Genomic DNA, 22,900 nt, shown 5'->3' on the forward strand with positions numbered 1-22,900 from the left:
TGGTGTCAGAACAATCTGCCCCCCTGCATCTGAAATTAATTTAATCCAGTGCGGAGGTGTCATCACAAGCTGACCGCAAAGTCAGTGTTTCCCTTCCTCCTTCCCTCCTTTCTTCCCTCTTTCTTCCTCCTTCCCTCCTTTCTTCTCTCCCTCCCCCTCTCTGCCCCCCCCCCTCTCTCTCTCTCTCTCTCTCTCTCTCTCTTTCCCCTCCCTCCCACCCTCCCTTCTCACAGATATGATGTGATGACGGATTGTGAAAGAGAGAAAGAGCAGCTCCACTCTATTTGATTTTCAGCACTGCAAAAGGATAGCCTGCCTGTCAATCGCCAAGTGTCTCCAGGAAGCAGAATGTTATTGTATGCCACCCAGGGTCAATTCATTAGACAGCTGCATAGTGGTCTGCCAGTCAAAGCTAGTTTCTGTGTCAGTCTAATAAATGGTGTGCGTGTGTGTGTGTGTGTGTGTATGTGTGTGTGTGCGTGTGTGTGTCTGAGTGTGTATATTTGCATGCGTGTGCTTATTTGTGTTTGTGTGTAGTTGTACATGTTCTGTATATCTGTGCTGGTGTTTGTATGTGTGGAAGAGTGTGTGTGCACATGTGTGTGTGTGTATTTTCATGTATTCATGTTTGTCTGAGCATATATGTGTGTGTGTGTGTGTGTGTGTGTGTGTGTTAGTGTGTGTGTGTGTGCCTATGTGTGTGTTAAGTGACCTGGGAGTCTGCTGTGGAAGGCTTTTGCCCACAGGGCGAATGTGAAGTTTGGTCTCCTTTGCGTCTTCTGCTTGACTGGGGCTCTCATTCAAAGCCATACTCAACCATAATTGGCCCCCATAGTTACTCAGCCAGCATTAATCTAATGTTGATGTTGTTTTAACTACCAGAGGATTGCCAGAAATCAGAAAGCTTTTTGGTGAAAGATGTCCTGCTGAAATAGTCGCTAAGAGTTCCTGGATCTCCTCTTAGAGCAAATATTTAGCTAGACATTAACAGACACCAGCTAAATGGGTCAAAAATGAAGACAGGTTGCGCTGTCCTTCCACACTAATGAACTCATGGTGAATTTGATGAGCAAGATTGAAAAGCCAAGCCCCCGTTGTTGCACAAAGCGTTACACAACACTCTGAAAGCGGCACATCACAAACTGCCGGGTCTGGAGCGAGACGGCAGAGAGCAAAGCATCATGGGACCTGTGTTCACAGCAGCAGCGGCAGCGATAACAGTTGCAGCAGCATCTAATGTAAATGAGTGAAGCTTTTGGCACACTGCACACCAACCTCTCCATCAGATGTGCTATTTGAGGGTAATGCAATTAGACAGCCAGGGCCATTTTAAACACTGATGTGTTCCCCCATCAGGGAGGCCGAACTCACGTGGTAACAAAGCCGATTTGACAGACCGTAAATTGGTTGGCTTGAACTGCTGTGATGCAGAGAGAGAGAGACAGAAAGAAAGAGCAAGAGATACAATGAAATGGAGAGAGAGAGAGACAGAGACCCATAAGAGTCAACAGAACCTAGAGGTTCCAAGGATCTGGCAATATAGGCATCAGTCAGTAGCATCAATATCAATGGAGGGCAGTTTTTTTTAAACATGTAGCACGTAATGGAGATACATGCCTGTTTACAGGACTCATACATTGCCAGCGCCACCTCAGCAGACAACTCCAGCTGTTTCATTCCAGTTGATGAAGACAGAGGGCTACTGAGACAGGTCCAAATGATGACAGTATTTGTTTCTGTGTGTGTGTGTGTGTGTGTGTGTGTGTGTGTGTGTGTGTGTGTGTGTACGTGTTTGTGTAATTTACACAACATGTTTGTGCATTTGTGTATTTTCGGGATTCAGGGAAATAAATGCACTGAGGCCCAGGCTGCGCGGCAGCAGCAGCAGCCTCAGCTGGGACTCTGAGAGCAGGGGCTTGGCTCAGACGCAGCAGCCTGGGCCAAATGCAGCCATCCAAACGACTGAAGCGACATGGCTCACCCTTTACATGCAACCACATACTCACAGGCACACACAGTTTCACACACATTCTCACACACACACACACACACACACACACACACACACAAACACACACACACTCTCTCTCTCTCTCTCTCTCTCACTCACACACACACACACAAACATACACAAACACAATCAGCATGTATGAAAGCTATCACTGTCACACACACACACACACACACACACACACACACACACACACACACACACACACACACACACACACACACAGTGTAAGCAAATTCACCATACAATACAAACATAAAAAGGTCTCAAAATATTTAGAATATTTGTTTGATAATGAACACTACTGATTAATGCTATTATCAGGTAGTTAATGTTATAGGACCATACTATGCAAGCCTTAAGACCAAGGCTGTATGTTAGGACAATTGCAAAGCAATTTACAATTATTTTTGCTGGCTGATAACTGGTTTTGTCTGTAATGCAATGGCTCTCTCTGCTGGGCAACATGATAAGTGCAAATAAATGGTGTGGGGACGTGAACATGCAGTACTGTATGTGCACTGAGGCATCGATACACCAGGCGTCACATTTTCCTCTGATTCCCAAATGGTGTCCAAAACAACAAATACCTTCCCAAAACATTCTCTGATAATGTAACCTTGTGGTCCAGGAGAAGCAGACAGGTTTTGGTGTAAAATAGATTTATTGAATCAGCGGATATACTCCGAAAACACCCATGAAAAGTAACCTATATTAATTACAAAAAAGCAATGACTTATAGACTAGACATAATACGTCAAAATAAGAAACACAGAGTTACACATTTGACTATAAATAACCGCACAATCTTCCTAAACACTCACAGCAGTGTCAGGTACACACAACATTTGTAGTCCAGAAGACTCACCTTCTCCCTCCACAGGGATTTAAAGTGATCAGGTGACCTCCACTATTTGAAAAAAAAAAAAAGCCTACTCCTTATTAGGCTTATCAGCCAATTTGGGTGCCCAGGGGCACACGCCCCTTCTTGCACCTCCAGCACAACTACACAAACTAAATCAAAGAACCTGCAGTTGAAATCATAACACTATCATTGGCAGAAAAATAACAACAGTAACAGAATCTAAGCACTCTGCCAAAGGAACATACCACCTGTAATGAAAAAAACATGCCATAATTAACTATAAATATAGTGACAGTGTAGGTCACTATGTCACACATTCACATGGTCCCCTTGAATTGAAGGAGATATGTATATTTGGAGAATACGATTCTAGATGAGCAGGAATATAAGAGATGATAATTGGTTCTATATATCATGAATGGTGTTAGATGTCTAATCCAGCTCCATACGCTTAGATCACATTATGCATAGTAAGGTATCATACACTGAATAGTCTGTCACAACATCAAATCAAAAATTCAGTTTTTCAACCATTGTTGTCCATGTATCACTGACATTCCTTAAAGGAGAGAACCAAAGATCCATTTCTTCGCAGAGTGAGCGGCTACGCACAATATCTCATTTGTGCGTCTCCACTGACAGCCAATGACCCTCTCCAGAAGGTGCAGTAACATGCCGCACAGCCACTTCAGTGCATTGAAACTATTGCTCTATTAAGATGTTGTTACTAAATGTTCAAATATTTTGATGGGCATGTCCTTATCTGATGTGGCCTGTTAACTTTTGCAGACATCTGACTCTCTCAGAGGGATTGTGCGGGCATTGTTACATAACCATTGGCAGATTCGAGAGGAGTCTGAGAGGAGGAAAACAAACCTGAAAGAAGAGGTTAGATGAGATGTTGGAGACTTCTAAAAATAGACTACACATTACATTACACATACTGTACTTGTGCGTGCGTGTGTGTGTGTGTGTGTGTGGGGGGGGGGGGGGGGGGGGGGGTGAGTGTGTCTGTCTGTGTGCATGCAAGTGCTGGTGTGTGTAAGTGAACATGTCCATATATATGCGGTTTTATCTGCCAATTTGTGCCAGCATTTATAAAACTTTTAGGTCACTATTTTTAGAGATTATTTTAAGAGCAAAGGCTTACAATGGAAACAGACTCATGTTTTATTCAGCCCTCTAGTTTTAGATTTACTGAAATACCACAAAGCTACTTTGGCGTCGTGAGACCTTTCTTTGAGGGGCCACTTTGTAAGATCATGGTTGCACTGGGCCTTATTCTACTTGTCCTTTACATAAAGCTGGTTCAGAAACATTCTTTCTTCAAGAGATATTGGGAATACTCAAACAATCAAGGGTTCAGATATATAGCCATCACAAATAACTCAAATGTTTGTTGTAGCCTCTAAAACTCTGATGCTATCTTGTTACGTCAGAGGGACAACTTGATTATTGTGCTGTGGTAAAAGACAGGGCTGGCTTTCCTTCTAAAAACCAACCCATATACTCCTTGAAGCACATTAACCATTACAGTCTGGACTGAATAAGCTCCATCTGAGTCCTGCCTTAACAAGGCTTTGGATTGATCTAGAATTTTTTGAACGGCCTTATGAATTTAACTTCTGCCGTCCACGTTCAACTCAAAACTCCTGATGTTTGTCTCCAGATGTAACTTCCACACATCTGCTCATTGCCACCTCTCTCATTTGCCTTGTCTGGGTTGTAGAATTTTACCACAAGAGGGTGCTCCTCTCCACAATCCAAACAAGAGGAGGTCTAAGATGCCACAAGGATACTACAATTACTAATATGATGAACAACATACAGCTTTCAGTCATTCATTTGGATTCAAAGAAAGACAAGGCGGAGATTCTGAAAAGTGCTTCTTTGCAATATTACCATTTCCATGTTTTAAGATATAGAATCTAACTTTCAATATGAGACTACACTCATAACACAAGATGTATATCTGTGAATAGTAGCCTAATGAACATGAACTTCAAGTGTTGCCCTCATTTGCTTTGATAAATGTTTTGTACTTTGAACAACAACTTTGAGCACAACATCTCTGATAAATACTGATGAAATTTGGAGCACAAAATCCACAGTGTCATATATTTAATTTATCATGGGTGTGTCATAGATGATGGGGTGTCCTTAGACCAGGGCCACATCAGAAGAATGAAAGACGAAAGAAGCTCCTTTTATTTCTTTGGTAACATGTCTCTCTCAGATATCACAATCTTTGACAGGACATAAAGATACAGGCCCAACACATCACCTCAAAAGCAGCTTTCAAACAAGAATTTATTTATTATGGATATTGAATGTCGGCTTTCTTACAGCAAATGGAATACAAACCCATTGACTGTTCTTAAAATCAAATGGTGTTTTGAGTTGACGCAGTCATGGGACATTATCCTGAATCATAATCACATCTCCTTTCCCAGTATGTTTAGGTCTCTCGCTGTGTTTACATCAGAGCTGTGATTATTCCGACAAACTAATTAAATCCCCAATGAATCACTGGAAGTGATTCTCAAAACAGGAAAGTCAATTATTTATTAATATCGGCAGCCCATAAATAAATTATACTGACACACACTCAGTTTAAGTAAGCTGGAGGGGGGGAGAAACATGCATCAAGAGGCTTGAAGACTCTCTGGAACATCCAATCCCACCGAGGACAGAGCCGGAAGGGAAAAAAGAGAGAATGGAAATAAATGGATGGCTCAAACAACAACAGTGGCTCCTCGTGCAGTCAGAACTCCTGCCACCTTGAGGGGGTTTAAACCTTTAGAAGCTGTCCAAATAAGCACCAGTGTGGGAAAGTAGATGCCTGCGTATCCATGACGCCCGTACTGAACTGTCCCCAGGGTCACCCCCTCAGCCAATGGAGAGCCAGTGTCCCTGTGGAGCTCTGCACACTCTCACAGGGGGGTCATCCAGTCTAGCTACCCTCCCAAAACACAGACAGACACACACACACACACACACACACACACACACACACACACACACACACACACACACACACACACACACTTACACTCATATATATGTAAACTTAAACAAGTATAATCATTGATCAGCTTGCCTTTTTGTTGAGATTTGAACTTTATGACAATGGAGAGTACAGTCTTCCAATCATTCTTCTTACATAACTGCCTCAACGCTTTTAACATCACGTAGATATGTTATATAGCTCCCAAGTTCCAGAAAACAGCTCTATAAAGGTCATAGTTCATTTCACAGAGAGCTCACATGCTGATAAAATGCATAACCTCCCAACAAAGTCAGTTTGCGTAACAGTATCTATATAAACACTATATTACTGACATGATACGATGCTTATTTATATTTATGAATGAATATTCAAACAATATGGAGTGGGTAGGAAAATAACATTTAAACAGTTCCTTAAACTGCAGTTAACTCTACTGTCCTTCAACATCAACAAAATGCAGATAAAAAGGATGCCGCTCAAAAGGATTGGTTTTGTATGAAGGACTGGCTTTGCCAAAAACAAGCAGACAGTTCATATGAAAAAAACCTTTAAAAAACTTGATTCAAGGACATGAAAGAAAGCATTAAAATGAATTAGCATGTCATTTTTTCGAAGACTTTGGCTCAGATTCACTCACCAACACACCAGCAGGGATATCTTATTTAATGCGAGTCGAGAGGGAACGGAACATTCTGTTTGGAGTCGTGGGAATTTCAGGAAATGTGCTGTTTTCACTGGGGACAGTATTCCTGTCTAACTTGTTAATCTATGTGAGATCAGTTGCATCCTGCCTGCTGACCAGTATGCACAGCGCTGGGGGCCAGTCGAAGGTAGAGATACCAAACAGATATCCACACGTTTCATAAACATGAAAAATATCCAGTATCCACATTGCTCTGTGTCTGTGTGTGTTTGTTTGTGTGTGTGTGTGTGTGTGTGTGTGTGTGTGTGTGTGTGTGTGTGTGTGTGTGTGTGTGTGTGTGTGTGTGTGTGTGTGTGTGTGTGTGTGTGTGTGTGTGTGTGTGTGTGTGTGCATGCACGTTTATTAAATCTGTGTTTGAATCCCATAGAGACTTTGTTTAATCAACCCACCACAACAACAGAAGCAGAACCACCGGGAGAGGCGTCATGATAAGCATCTATTGGCTGATAGGGTGATAGGGAGAGAGTGCGTGGAATAATAACCAAATGTCGTCATCCTCGTCCTCGCAGCGTTGATGAATTTCTTGACCCAACCAAAGGTCACACTCTTCCATCCAGTCTGTGGTTCCTCCGGGCTTTATGGGTCTCCTGGACTTGCACAGCTTGCCCGGAGGACTGCCCCCCCCCCCCCCCCCCCACACACACACACACACGTCTCAAAGGGGAGTTAAGGACACTGCATGCACCACCTCCTCATTCACATACAGTGATGTTAATATATCAGCAGCACACATGTTTACACAGTTTAACTGAGCAGGTTAGCCAACATGCAATCTAATACAGTAAAATTTATTTGAATTTAATGTTATAACTATACTACTATAACTGTAATAATGGCATACTTCCTCTAAGCAGATTTCAGTTCATGAAAGGACGTGTATTGCTCCTCTGTCACACAGTCAGGGATGTGTTGATGGCTCTGTATAGAACAACTCAATCATGTTGATGAATCTGTATAGAACAACTCAGTCGTGTAGACATTTCTCAGTAAGATGATTTTGAAACCTAAAATGTCATTTAGCATAATGATATTACATAAATAACCAAATTCAGAAAAACTACACATCTAGACTTGGTGTGTAATGACTTAAACGAGTGTGCTTCTAATCAAGCTGATGTGTAGCCTGACGAGCCACATTTGCTGCCGCTAGGGTGCGTCTAGATTTCTAGGCTAGCTGATGTGTTCAGTCAGGAGCAAAAACTCAGACCATATAAAAATACATGGTACACACAAGGGTAGTCAATAACACACCATTCATAGAGAGGGTGGTCACACAGCGAAAAGAAGGGTCACACAAGAGGCAGAACTAAAGAGGGATTCACGCTACACTAAAAGACATCCATAAACAGTAAACAAAGGCAGAAACACACACAATAACCCCCCAAAGTTCTCCCGGAACCTCAGCTGCAGTGCATTGTGGGAGACCGTAGCTCTAGTCCAACATATGTCTACAAAGAGCATCTAGTTGAGATCAACCAAACATGTGGCTAAGTGGGTGCTGGTCTAGGCTGTGATCTCTTCCATACCAAATGATGGAGGAGCAAAGCACCAAAACATTCTCCTAAAACTGACACAACACAGATACTGACATGAACATTTGGTCATAAAAAAAACAATCTTACAAAAATTATCATCCCCATATCCTACCCCATATAATGCTAAAACTTGATTGCCCTGTACTGTACTGTATGTTGCTCTCTTCTAAGTGTGCATGGAAATATCACAGCAATCTGCATAAAACTCACAAATGTATCATTCATCAAAACATGAAAGACATACGATCCTTGACTGTTTACAGCACACAGTTGTGCCAATGGACCATTAGGAGCCACTACTAAAACAGCTGCCTCTGCTGGCTCTCTTGCTGGCAGCATGCCAGACTCCACTGTTCTGAACCCACGGACCTCGATGGCCTGGCCTGGTCCAGATATAGCACCACTTTTGTTACTGGTGGAGTTTCCTTTGTTGTTGTGGGCATTTAGCAGTCAGCTGGGTTGAACGGCGCCCTATTGGCACTATCTCCTTCTGACGATCTTAAGTTATGTCCCCTTCACAAGGAAACAGCACTGGCCACCCAGCAAGCAGAGGGGTAGATAGAATGTGGGGGATTTTTTGTATGACATTGTCCTATACTAGAGTTTATAGGGCTTCATAAGAAATCTCTGTGAATGGTTCATGGTAAAGGAGATTTGAATAACAGTATAGTGTTTTCACATTTCACATTAAAGCAGCAGTAAGGCTTTTCACCCTTTAATTAGCAAGCGAATTAGCTAAGTCAACAGACTTGTCTTGCAAACACCAACAGCAGCACAGCTGTCACTGATAAAAGCTAGCAGACTTGCTAACGGATGTGCTTTGGTAATATGCTTGGTGGCATCTGTAAAAGCTTTCCAGACAGGAGTTTGGACATATGAATTTAATGAATTGCCTGGGGTTTGTGTGTTAGATTAGTGTTTATCTATCTTTCACATTACCATATGTCAAAATGAATTTGAGGATTATGAAATGGCTGCCTATAAAAACATGGCTCAACAAAATGGTAAAACCCTCACAGAAATGTCAGGTTTCTGGTGAACAGTTGCCGCAAATTTGCGGCAAGGTCATATTTTCACATGCATATTAGGTTTCTGGCAAACAATTGTAGTTAACTTTTGGCAATGTTGCAGCAATGTAATATGCAAATTAGGTTTGTAACCAGAAGTTCACTGGAAGTTTGCCATTATTGGTTAAGTGTGGTGGCAAATCACTGGCGAACACGTTTGCCACTAGTGAACTTCTCATTGTTGCCAGAACTTTGCTGCAAATTTGCCTCTGGCCAACATTGGCAAACTTCTGGCAATATTTTCTAGTGAAGTCAGTTGTTTCCCACAAATCACCCACAAGTTTGCTGCAAATCTGCCGCAAACATTTTGTATTTGTAAGGGCATGCAACATTGGGAAACACCACATCAGAAATCAGTGACCATTCATTCCAACAGGCAAGAGGCAGACACAGGTTCACAGGTTTATTGACATTGAAAAATGCATTTGCAGTTGTTTACATTGTACGTGTCACTGCAAGTGAGCACTGCAGTGACGATAGGGGCCCTATTTCCAAGGCCTTAAACACCAAGACATACCACTGCTGCACTGACCAAGAATGTATGAATAAACGTTTTGGACATCGTTCTCCCCAAGGTTTTTAATCGAGAGGTCGTTCTTTTGTGTGGCTGGTAGTGGGCATTGCATTCATTAGGCATTTTCCATCTGATGGCTCTAAACAATTCAAGGTACATCTAGTGGAGGTGAATAAGGCTTCAGAAGCAGCCAGGGTTTACTGAGTACAGCGGGCGATGGGGGAGGGGTGCTCCAGCTTTCTTATGAGGGTGGGGGCCGGGGTCTTTTGCGGTATTCGGGGAGATGGTGAAGGATCCAGCCGGCAGGTAGTAGCATGGCCGTAGCGAACACAGACATGATGAAGAAACTTTGCTGAGGAAGAAGATAAAAGACTTCACTGTACATTTCCATCTCGCATTAACAAGTATCATACGTGTGCCTGCTTCCCAGTACATTTATTCTTGGTTTGATAATAGCATGTTTGTTTGATGTGTGTAATAACAAATGTTAGATTTAGGATATAAAACAGGAAGGGATTTGAGACTGAATTCCTGGCAATATCTTATAATTGCATATCTACATAAAATAGCAATCATGTTAGCTTTGAACCTGTTCTTCCCCTGTATATGGTTTAAACATAAATCTAAGCACAAAACTAAATGTATAAAAATGTTTGACAAAAAAAATCTGAAAGAAAATAATTTAGCTTTAATTTTCATTGACCAATCAACAATTGAAGTACAATGGTAAATACGTCACCTGTCATTTCTGTCATAAAGTGAAACAGAAAGTAGCAACTATTGCAATAACAACTGCTTTTAGATGTGCAGCATTAAAACCAGAAAATTCCAAACGTGCACAAATCTTTAGATCTTTGCACCCACTCGGTATACTACCACTTCAAAGGTTAAAACTCTGCACCACTTACCCCAGCTCCAATCTTGTTCTTGGGAGGCTTGCTGTAGATACTGGAGCGTCTCTCCTGCAGAATCCCTTTAGCCCGGCCCAAAGCAACAGGCTGCGAAGTCACTCTCAGCAGACTCAGCATCCTAGCTGTGAACTACTACACCAGAACCTGGTGTGTGTGTGTGAGTGCTTATGTGTGTGTGTCTGTGTATGTGTGTGTGTGTGTGTGTGTGTGTGAGTGTGTGCGTGTGTGGTGGAGAAAGAGATGGAGGGAGAGAGGGGTGTCCTTGTGTACAAACCCCTGAGCTCCACTCTCAAAAGTGCTGAAGAACATCCCAGTACATCCTACAGTATGAAACTGACAACGGCAATGGCCCCAACATGTGGGTGGGACTAGAGACACCCTGTCACTCTGTTGCATTCGCTCCTGCCATTCATCTTTCTCTTCATCTGTCTCTCCCTTTTCCGTACACACACACACCATTTGACAAACACTGTGTTAATGAGCCAAGGTTAGGTAACAGAAAGATGGCTGATATGACCTGCCTCTCCACAATGATCTACCAATCTGTCCTGCCTTAATCTACTCAGCTGGATTTTAAATGACATCATGGGAGCATCTGAGCTAAACAACATAAAACTTCCAAAAATGGCACATGGCTTTTGTCTTTGTGAGAATAAATGATCTGCAATTAACTTCATCAGTTCTGTTGTGTAATACTCCTGCAGTGAGCTCAACACAGGACCATTGACTGATGGGCTTTATGGGAGGTTTTTATCAAGCTGGCTGTCATCTTATGTTTCCCCTGATCTGTAACTCATAGACATAATGTGCACGCACACACACACACACACACACACACACACACACACACACACACACACACACACACACACGCACACAAACACACCCGCTCACTCACACACACACACACACGACTTGGCCTTAGTAAAGCCATTGACATGACAGGAGAAACACCTGGCTCTGTGGCCCTGTATCTGCTCGGTTACAATTGTGGCCTAATTGTGAGTGATCTGATTAGGCGAGCAGATCAAAGGCTGCCAGCGGGTGAGGAAGAGAGGAGGCCACCTGTGCTTTCTGTGTCACCTGTCAGAGGCCCGGACACGCTGCCACGGGTCACTGTGGATGGCTAAACATCAATGTGGCAACAACGTGTTTTAACAAGCAGGCAGGTGGACCAGGTAAAAGAGCACTGAGTGCTGCTTAGACAATTTAATGCTTTAGACAATGCTGCTGGGGTGCTACACAGTCAATGCCTTAAGAAATAACTGTGTAGTACTAATCACAATGCTAACCTTGCCACTGGTAGCAGCCGGAATTTTTTAGTTTTTGTGAGTAAAAAGATTGAATTTTAGAACATTTCTTTCTTGTTTTATGTGCATTTGGTCAGTGAACCTTCTGAAGTTTAGTTTATGTTCTGTTTCCCTCTTTCAACTTTCATGTGATCTAATGAAGACCAGGTAAAGACTTGGACAGATGCAGGAAGACATCTGCTCTGTGATCCTCCCACGCATCTGCTGACCTGCCTTAGGTGTGGGTAAAGGAGTGTTAGATTACCTCCAGTCAAACCTGCTTTGAGTCATTATAGTCATTATAACCACATTGGAGCGACCCGAATCAGACGACATCCATGACACATGCACAAACACACACACACACATGTGCACACACACACCTGAACATGCGCGCGCGTGCACACACACACACACACACACACACACACACACAGACACACACACATATACCCATGCACACACACATATGCATGCAGGCAAGCCCAAGTAAACACACAAACACACATGCACGCACACACTACATTTTCAGCAATGTTTCTATTTAACCCCATGGCTGAAACAGGACCTGACCGTACACAGGTAATAACAATTAGAGAGATCCTATCCATTCCAATATTTCCGGTATACTACTATGATCCGTTCTCCATGGGTAAATGTGCTCAGAAATCTTTTTCTGAGCACTTACATTGCATGAAAGTGTTAATTTGGTGCACCCTTTTGGAGATACAACGCTATTGCAGTGTCAACATTTTTAACTGCAACCATTCTGTAAAATTATCCAGGCATCTGCATCAGCAAGATCTGGCTAAAATCCTGTAGTATAATGATGATGATGATGATTAAAATTATGATGACAATGATCACGATGGTGATGATGATGACGATGATTAAAACTCTGCAAGACAGGACTAACTAGGCCTATACTTGTTTGTTGGTAGCCTGCACTCTCCCTTCCAAATTGATAGACAATGGACTTCACTGATAGACCCTCCACAGACGAGATAATAAACACTTATGAAGCCTAATACGCTCAGTGTATTTAAGTTTAATTCAGTTAAATGATATTCTAAACTGAATGTAGACTAGGCTACAGTTGAAGGTAGTGAAGTGAAGATAGGTCTATGTCTAGCCCAGCCCAATATCTAGACAGTATATGTCAGTGGTCGAGACAGATAGCCAAATTAAGGACCCATATTCAAATGTATTCAACAAAAAGTAGGCTATTTTTTAAATCATTATCATTGGGCTCAAGTAGTAGGCTAACCTAACAAAATGGTCGAACAGCCTGCATGCATGGATAGGGGTAGTAACAACTCTCTATGGCTCTGGCATTGGCTGAAAGCATAGACAAGTGGAATGCTTTTACCTTAACATGAAAATGAACAGCTGAACTACATGCAAAGCATGCAAGTTCTTCATAATTGCTGAAGTGTAGGCCTATGTATAACTTTGCAAAAGCCAACACTGATTCTCATGTGTCCATCTGGTGTGTGCGTAGACAAAAAAAATATTTGCAAGGAGGCCGACCACCGCGAGTGGGAGCCCCTGCCTTGCTTGGTCATAAAAATGCAACAGTCGACTTTTCTCATTCGTCAGCTGGTTAGCTGACTGGTAGCTCACAGGCTATCTAGCCAATTTTTACGTTGCATTTCCTTGTCTACCAACCAACGAGTGGCCGTGGATCAACATAACAAGAGCTTGTATTGGACTTTGACCAGATAGAGGTTGATGTGTTTGAAAAATCAATGCATTCGTAGAACATTCTCTCGAGTTTCGTTTGAAAAGAGAGGAAGAAAGTATCGCACACTATGTATGTGGGAAACCAATTGTCAAGATGACGAGGAAGAATGCAAGAACTAACGTTATGGCTGTGTGTATTTAGTTAGCTAGGGTTAGCTAGCTAGGCAAGTGGGCTACCTATGCAAGCCAAGAGACTTATCAAGCATCATAATTAAACATTGGCCGAGAAGTCACATCCAACGTGATTCTTCAATCGGGGACTAACTTGAAGGTTGGAGTTTCAAAGCCGCGAGAAAGGAAACAAGGGCACAATCAAACTCAAGACATCAAACTTAACTCAGGTATGTTGGGCTATCATAGGTGTCTCTTGTTAGCCTGTGTTAGCTAACTAGCTGCCTGGCTACATTTTTGTCGCTAACCTCAGCTGGCAATGTGTTGGAATTGTCGCTAGCGTAGCCCAATAACGTTAGTTAACTGTCTGTGTTAGTGTTAGCATTGATGTAAACCTGTTTGTTGGACAATTGTCCGTCAACTTGCATGTTAAGTTGCCCCGCAAAAGCTGTTTTGGTGAATATCATACACTAATACCCCCAACCCTCGTGGCATAAAGACTTTGAGATAGTTAGATGGACAGCAAGCTTGAAACTGCTATCGTTAAGGTATGTCACACAAAGGCATGACAGTCCGCTAGATAACTGTTAGCTAGATAGCCTGCTAGCCATCAGCGCTTGACTGCCACAGTCTTGGCTAAAGTTATAGTACTTAGTCAAGATTTACTGGCTTTGTACGAGTTAGAAGCAGGCTTCCTGTTAGGTTCGGTTCGTTTACAGTGTGTTATTTTTTTAGTAAGCCACAGTATAGCTCTCATTATCTAGTTGAGTATCCTATATTCGTTAATTGAGCTAACGTTTACGTCGGACGAGCCCACCAACGTTAGCTCACTAGCTAATCATACGTTTCTTTCCAGGGTTTGTAACGTTAACGTTAAACTGCAACAATTGTCAGGTGAATATACCGAGACAAAGTTGTTTCAGACGCATTTTACAAGGTCTAATTCATAATGAAACGTACTTTAACGGCATCCATTTAAACGAAGCTCATGGATCTTTTAATGGTTAGCCGGGAACTGGTTGGGCTGAACGTTAAGTAACGTTAAAGCTAAATTGTTTAGTTTAGCAGAGATGGTCAACATTCCATCCTACAGGAAACCGAGATTGCAACATAATTTCTTTGATCGGAACCTGGATTCGATTTTATTTGAAGAAAAAACAAACATCAATGGTTTGATTCTTTGTAATCAGTTAGATACTAGTTAAGCTGTCTGTCAACCGACTTCTCTTGTTAATTTCCCTAATGACACTGGAAGACTATTCTCTGAGAGTCAAGACATCCTTGTAATGAATACATGTAGGGTAATGAATTGATAAGGTGTAAACGATCACGGCCTATGTGTTAGAAATAGACGGTGTGAGGAGTATTTTGGGTGAATTTTTACTTTGCATCTTCCCTACACCTTATCAGTGTTGTGGTAAATCTGTCTTCCTAATTTATTTCAACAAGTCTGGCACCAGTGACATGACTGATAATTAGTTTGGTTCCAGGCCTAAATCCAATACATTCTATTATACTTTCCACACCTCCCTCGGTTGTGGTCCAAATAAATCTTAGGAATTGTGGATATGTAAATGACATCCAGAAATCCAGTGACATTCAAATTGTATTGTCCATGTTGCTTCCTGTCTCTACTATACTGGTTGGCTTCCTCAGTTACTTTCTAGGATGTTAATGCAGTGTTCTCTCAAGTCACAATAAACGTTCATTCGGATTTCCGAGGTTCATTTATCAGATCCAGTTCCCTTTGGCTGCTGTTTGCTCACTAAATTGTGGTTGTTCTACAGTAGTGCAGACGTGAGTCTCTATAATCTCAGCATACCTTCATATTTCTATTTCAAACCCCATATAAATTTACTACAACCTTTTCTGAACATTACCTAAAGCGTTAAAATCTGATCGGTTGCAGAGCTATCTACATCAGAACAATTGAATTACTACAATATTTTACAGAAGATTATATATAAAATGTCATTAACACACAGATAGGCTAGACTTACATTTTGTCATTGTCTCTGCCTATTTAGCTGTTTGGATGTTTTGATGGTGTTGCTTATTCAGGAGTGATATTGTCTGTGATTTGTATGTTTACGATTCACCAGCACTCCATCCCCCTCACTTAGTTGTCTGTCAAGATATGAGCATTGTATCAATGCAATCAAAAATTTCCATGTGATAAAATTATATGGTAATCTAATCAGGTCATTGCTGGGACAGTGTGGTAGTATATGTAGATTATCTTTATCTCACCCTTAACCAACTTGTCAAATGGACTCACTGTTCATCTGAGAAAGTTTTAGGTTGATTTATGCAGTGAAAACTTTGGCCTAATGTGTGTTTATTGGGATGGGTTATGTAAAAAGAACGTAATCAATCAACATAATGGTGAGAAATAACCATTTTGATGTGTCATAATGCTTATGCTCTGTGTTGCTTAGATAACCACACTAGGGTTGTAAATAGCAAGTTTCATCACGATTCCATGCAATAATGATTCTTTAAGCCAGGGGTCTCATTTGTCTGTAATGACCCGGAAGCGATGCAGGCCATAGTTTTGCACAAATTAAGGCAGAAATAGGCCTACACCAAATGTTGAAAAACGTTCACGTTTGATTTGATGAAGTCTTGGGTAGGTTATGTTATTCACCTATGAGAATATCTGCCTTTTGGAGATTATGATCGATTGTCTATTTACAGTGATAGTCACGGTGCGTCTGAATGGGGTTGCGTCTCTGCGTGTATACGATGGTGTCCACTAAGCATACCATGCTTATTTCGACCCTCTGCCCAACATAGCTGGAGGTGGCAGTGGTAATCGTGATGATGGTGTCCGTAATGGATGTGGTACAGACAGCAGGGGTAGTAAAAATAGGGCTCTGAAGAACTACAGTCACCCGCGATAGGAACTGATTTGACCAGGCTACTTTATTGTAGGCCTATAATAACAGTTTGTGGTTATAGGCTAGTTTACTATTGTTGGTTTAAGCTTACACCTTACATTTGTTATGTGGGTAATATGACAAAAAAGAAAGCAAACCTGCTGAAATATGTTTATTTACCCCCTTCATAAACTTTTGTTTATACTCAAAGATTTTTACATTTACAGTAGGACTTTATCTCTGACCACTTTCAAGCCATGGCCTTTTTAAATTTTGATATAAAAAATCCAATGGTGTTGTTTTCTTAACCCTGGCACCTAAAGTTTGCCAGGTGTAAATAAGTTATGAGAGGAAAATATTTTTATTTGGTGTGAAACACCAACTTACCTGTTTTTATGCTTTTTTGTTTTATTTTATCATTTTTATTTATAAGCTAAGGTGGCTAGCACCGGTGTCTAAAAAGAGATAAAAAGACTTGCACTTCCTGTTTGCAGATATGTGTAATACAGTATTTGAAAAAAAATCATTGCATTTTCAGAAATATTATTTTTTGTATTATTCTTTAACACTGACATGTCCCTCCAATCGGATGACGTTGGCAGCAGTGGCCCCCAGCTCATTTGAGTTTGAGACCCCTGCTTTAAGCCAACGATTTGATTGTTTTCTATACCTCAAAGGTTGCAGCAATGCAATACTGGGGTCTGTTGTCGATACCAAGGAACCTCAACAAGCTAACTCGCTAACATGTAATTCCTTTTTCGATATTCACTATGTACGATATTCTTTCATTTGTATTCTGGGGGCATGAACATGCCCCCAGAGTGTAGCATTGTAACTATCTGCAGCTCTAGCGGTTGGCTGCAGCATCTCGAGCTAGGTAGAACCGATTGTTTTTGGGGTGTTTTCTGTACCAACAGTGCTCGATGACCTCGAGAAACAGATCTATGTGAAAGATCGGCGGAATTCTCCTTTAACCCCGTCACCATCAGCGCAGCCATTCCTTGTGTTGAATACACAATATTGTGATTGAATTCTGGGTTTTTGGTTATTCGGAAACAGTCGTCCAATAACTTAATATTCATTGTATTTTTAAGGTGATGGCATATCCAAATTTGGCAACTATTATGTAGGTTATTTTTTTCCAAATATGAGCGATTGTTACAAACTTGATTGCTGCTCCAATGGGTGCCTGGCAAACTGGTTTATGATGCATCGTAATATCTGCCAAGTTCATGCGTGGTGGACTGTGCTCGTTACTTTGCTCATTAACACTTGCCCATCAGTGAAATTAGGACCCAAGTTGGGTCACCCGTTCCTCTGTCAATCCAAGGCCAACAACAGAAAATGAACTGCTTCCACTATGAATCAGTGCAATCCCCATTATTTTCTAGTAGCATGCAATAATAAGTGTAATCTAATGAGGACGAGGAGTTGTTCTTTGGAAATACACGGTTTTGATCTCATACAAGGACACTGTGTAGACGGGAAAGACAAGTGTTTTTCTCATCTGAGTGAACTCTTAGCCTAGATGTTGGAAATGTCCTCATACAGCAATTCATCTGTGATGGAATTAGCCTAATGAAAAGTTAACTTTTTGTTCTGGGACTTCTTCCTGGCTTCCCTTTGCGTGTCTTTTTATGAGTGCTGTGGTGCCATTAGCTTCTTTTCCATATTCATGTATTCAGGACTTGATGGAATCGCTTCTCTTTCATATTCTGATCTCTGCAGAACTCCTGATGCATTATTTCTCCCGTCTTATTTAAAATGTGTGCCCTTTTTAGTGCTGAAGGACAAAAACAGACCAGAGTGGCCCTAATTTTAGTGTTGCTGCTAAAGTTTTGACAAATCTGATGATGAAGTTAAAGCGGCAGGTATTTGGCTCTGTAGACCTACTCTTTAGGGCCTATAACTGCCATCACAGCCCATGTAGAATTTAATCAATATGCCAAATGACTGTATTAATATCATTTTTATGGTTTGTCCTTGGAGAACAGCTTGCTTTTTCAGGGGACGTGTGTGTGTGTGTTTGTCTGTTTGTCTGAGTGTGAGCCTGAGTTTGTCTGAGTGTGATCTTGAGTATTCTCTCACACTGTTCCCTTGCGCTGCTGTTTTACTGCATGCCTCAGAAATGCAAACTGTAATGCTAAGCCCACTGTATGCAGAATTCAGTTTATGGAGAGTCCATAAATTGACTTGTATGATCATCAAAAATATTCACATTCTACCATGTAGCAGTGCATATTGCAACATGGTTGCTATTGTTTGTTAGTCTGACTGTAGTCCATGTAATGGTGAAGGTCAGAATAACTCCCTCTAAATGCTCCTCTGAGTTTAATTCATAGGAATACAATGTTTCTGTTAAAAATATATATTATTGCAACTATTGTAGTAGAAAAGACCCATTTGAACATCAACTTTGCTTTCTAACAGTTGTCAAGTTCATGTCGGGGTGCACAAACTCTAATGCAGACAATCATGGGTGAAAAAAATAGGAACAACACAAATGGAACAGGGATATGTCGGAAAATATCAAAAGCCATCAATCACAAGCTGGAATATTCATCACTGGCATCTCAGCACTTTTGGAATTGAACTGTCAGAAATCTGTCCTTGAGTTCCTGTGTTGTGAATGAGGTTCCTCCCACTGCAGACTGGCCCTGTCTACCTTATCCCTTCCTCTCCCTGTACTCTGATGCTGGCAGGTTTCATAACCGCTGCCGGCAGGTCTGATTGCTCCCCTCTCGTCCCTTTAGTATCTCACAAGAGGCAATGCCATCATCAGAGCCTGTTCATAGATCTAAACGTACATATTGTTAGGCTACATGATTGGCAACCTTCAAACTGATACTTTGTGACTCTTTTGTGAAGGATGTGGACTTGTACTTCATTCACACCAGGCAACCTATTTACACATAAATCCTCACGTTGAAGAGAGGCAAGCTGTAGTTGATAGATGCATTTGTACATTCAGGTGACTACTTAAATATATTTCAATTGTGCAAGGAATGTTCTCATGTCCTTGCTTGCGACAAGGCTCAGTTAGCACCTGTTGGGCCCAAGGGTAATTGGTGTGCTGTTACCCCCTGGTGCTGTAGCAAGGAGGTGTGGTCGAGCACCCAGGGTGACAGTGGAAACCTAACTGTCCTTGACATGCATTAGCTAGCCCACATTTGGCGCCGCTAGTGAAACGGTGAGCGCCAAATGCCAACGTTAGCCTAGCCGGTAGATTGATCTTCCTGGCTATCTAGAGCCAGGTTTCTGAAGCAGAAAGGTTGCTTTTCAAGGAGTGGAAAGAAAACACTGGAATCTCAGGTCTCTGTTGTTGTCATTATTGGCTTCTCTAAGAGAAACTCGGCCATTGAAGGCTTCAGCTTCTTCTTTTGTCATCCCAGAATCCCCCATGAATATGAGATCTTCCTTGGAGGTGGTTTGCTATTGAATCCCTTCATGCTGCTGACCCATTTACCAGTGGCATGCTCAATGATGTGCCATGCCAAACACATTCAGCCTTTGGAAAAACTTTATGATTACATGAATGAATGATGTCCACATGTAGCCAAGTTTTTTTTGATGTGTTTTGGCCTTTTGTCCACATGAAAATGGTCACTGAAAACGGTTATTTTCAAAAATGTAGTGTCTGTGTGGAAAGGGAAAACAGAGTTTTTGAATTGTGACGTGACATTTTTTTCATGTTTGTTTTGAAATATTTTCAGGTCTCTGATTGGCTGACATCACCATCTGTTTGATTGACCTTTTACAGCTGTTTCGCATCCATGTGGATGGAATATTTTAACATACAGGGAGGAAAAATATCAATTTCAAAAATATCTGCCTACGAGTGGACAAAGCCTGAGTATTGAGAAACAATATTTCACATGGGCAAGTGAGAAAGGATGGTTAGCTGCTCATAGCAGAGGTCAAATGGCAGAGAAAAGAAATCTGCTGGCTACTGTTGTTGAGTCCATCATACGATCCTACAGTAGTTGAAGGCGAAATGTACATAACCAGAATCTGGTTTTTGTCATGGCGCTTTCAGTAAATTTCTTGATGATTAGTGCACATGTTTGTGTCTGTCAATCTCCATTTTCTTTGAGCATCATCTTTGGGTTTGTCATCCAAGCCTCATTCCCCAGTGTGCAGTTAAACCATCTGAAGTGGTTCAGCAGTCATTAGATAGCTTTTAGCAATACCTATTGGTGATATTTTGAAATGACAAGAATGTACTTCAAACGTACTGAATTTAGCCTCCTTCGTCCCGCCCTTGTTGCTTTTGTGGATACCTTCAGGTTTGTCCCATTTTAGCAAATTGGAGGCTAAGAGCAACATGGGACACACAATCCATATGAATAGGGCCAAACGGGTACAACATTTTCTTTGTTTTTTCCCCTTATTCTTGTGAAGGTCCTTTCAGCTCCAAAAATATGCTTGTCTGCCCTCTGCCTTCTGTCACCAGAGAGCGAAATCTGAGAAGGAGAAGAAAAGTGGGACGTGTGTGTGTGCGCACATGCGTGTTAGCCCTTGCTTGTTGTCCTTGGCAACGTCATATTTAAAAAAATGAGAACCTCACCTAGAATTGTCTGTCTTTGTCCAATGGCCTAGCAGCAAAATCCCACCTGGGGCTTCCCTCTGCATATTTCGCCTAGCTTACTGGTCCTCATTGTCCTTTTCTCGGTCTCTCCTTCATCCCTCTCTTTTTCATCCTCTTCTCCCCCTATCTTTCCAGTGAGCAGAAAAGGGGCCCTCAGCATTTTGTGGGTTTTATCAGAATGCCGACCAGCATGCAGAAAGCTTGTGTCTCATTGTGGTTGCCCTGGTCACAGAAATCCCTCAGCAGTTTTTTTCTTTTCTTTTAAAGGAACAGTTTCCCTACGGAGAAGTTAGTAAATCTCTGCAGATGCTGACTTGGAAACTGGAAACAGTGTGTCATGGGTTTTAAAAACGGAGTGACGGAGCAGGCAGAGTAGTAAAGCCTCTCTCCACACACTTCTCCCTGTGCAAAAGAGGAAAGGACATCGTTGGCCATGATCTCATTATCAGAATAGCAAGTTTTACACTCTGACGGTTTATATTCTGTTTTGAAGTCTATGAAGCGTCAATTTCATTTTGATGTGGCTATGTACTTTCACATTCACAGTCCCTCTCAAGGGTTCCCCCTCTGTTTTTGCCATTCTAGTAAACGAAATGCAGTTATTTCACAGTGGTTTGACTGAAGGCTGTGCTCTTTAAAACTAAGATGAATGGTCTTCATGAGAAACAAGGCCAGTCATCCAGTAATCACCGCCAAACAAAGGTACAGGCTCAACATTTTTTTTAAAAAGAAGTATATGACCTCATTGGTCTTGAATGATTAATAAATCAAGCTGATGAACTTTTAAGAGGGATGCTTTGAACAGGGGGTCAGGATTTGAAGGGTTAGCTTCAGCCACTTAGCATGGCATTTGGCTGCCGACATTTTTGAAAACATGGCGTTACATGGTTGCAACTTCCGGCACCAGTTTTTACATGCTGATTGGTAGATGACAGCTCATGCACGAGTTTAGTTTTGGGCACGAGCGTCCTCGCGCGTCCACGTTGGTTTGCATTTCTGAGACGACAAATAAAACAACTAACTACTTGGATTAAGCTACTGATACTTGTCTTAATGCCTACATGGTTAGGCTGTATTATACCAGACTTTGTGGTAAATAAAAGAAAAGGTAAATGTTGTCATATCAGGATATTATTTGCCTTATGTGTGGGTTGACAAGGTTAAATGACTATGACCATACATTTTAGCAGATGCATAGCAATGACCTATATCCAATTATTAGCCTACTCATTGCGTTGTTTATGAAAACTATTTTAAAACGTAAACTGTATTCCTACCTGTAGTCCATGACAACGCAACATCTGGATCATGTAAGCTGTCTCCCCAAGTGATTTAAAACGAAACAAATGTCAATGACTTTTTTAGATTGCTTTCTTGCAACATTGACATGATTAGGCTATGCATTTGATTTAAATGGCCAGGCTTTCAGTCGAGGCAAAAGACAAATATCCAACAACAGTTGCAGACTCTTGAAATGCCTGCTCGAACCACAATACGAGGGATGTATGCTTCTATCGGGAAGTTTAACTTGCATTGGCTTCATTTTGTCTGCCTGCAAATGTAGCCCTCGGTTTAACAAGCTGCAAATTCACACTGGGTGCAGCAAAAATCCCAGCTATCCAAAGTTTCTTACATCCCACAATTATAGTCCTTTTCGTTGGATAGCCTATTGCG

The 22,900-nt window shown here is 41.6% G+C and overlaps 2 protein-coding genes across 3 annotated transcripts in view; one reads left to right on the top strand and one right to left on the bottom strand.

Annotated features, from left to right (window-relative positions):
* Positions 1-9,581: 9,581 nt before the first annotated feature.
* Positions 9,582-10,927, bottom strand: LOC143109491 (cytochrome c oxidase subunit 8A, mitochondrial). The gene is made up of 2 exons (XM_076272243.1): positions 10,614-10,927; positions 9,582-10,057 (listed from the first exon to the last, which is right to left on the bottom strand). The coding sequence occupies exons 1-2, from the start codon at positions 10,731-10,733 to the stop codon at positions 9,947-9,949; spliced, it is 231 nt and encodes a 76-aa protein (XP_076128358.1). The 5' UTR covers positions 10,734-10,927; the 3' UTR covers positions 9,582-9,946.
* Positions 10,928-13,553: 2,626 nt separating this feature from the next.
* btbd7 (BTB (POZ) domain containing 7) overlaps positions 13,554-22,900 on the top strand; it is a 61,552-nt gene continuing 52,205 nt past the window's right edge. For both annotated transcript variants that reach the window (XM_076272733.1, XM_076272734.1), the window contains exon 1: positions 13,554-13,989. The gene's annotated coding sequence lies outside the window, so the exon portion shown is untranslated. The remainder of the gene's footprint in view (positions 13,990-22,900) is intronic.

The sequence above is a fragment of the Alosa pseudoharengus genome, unplaced genomic scaffold, assembly GCF_046254945.1.
Source record: "Alosa pseudoharengus isolate Yale_2024_CS ecotype anadromous, Long Island Sound unplaced genomic scaffold, YU_APseudo_1.1 YU_APseudo_1.1_scf_7, whole genome shotgun sequence".
In the NCBI taxonomy this organism is placed as follows: Eukaryota; Metazoa; Chordata; class Actinopteri; order Clupeiformes; family Clupeidae; genus Alosa; species Alosa pseudoharengus.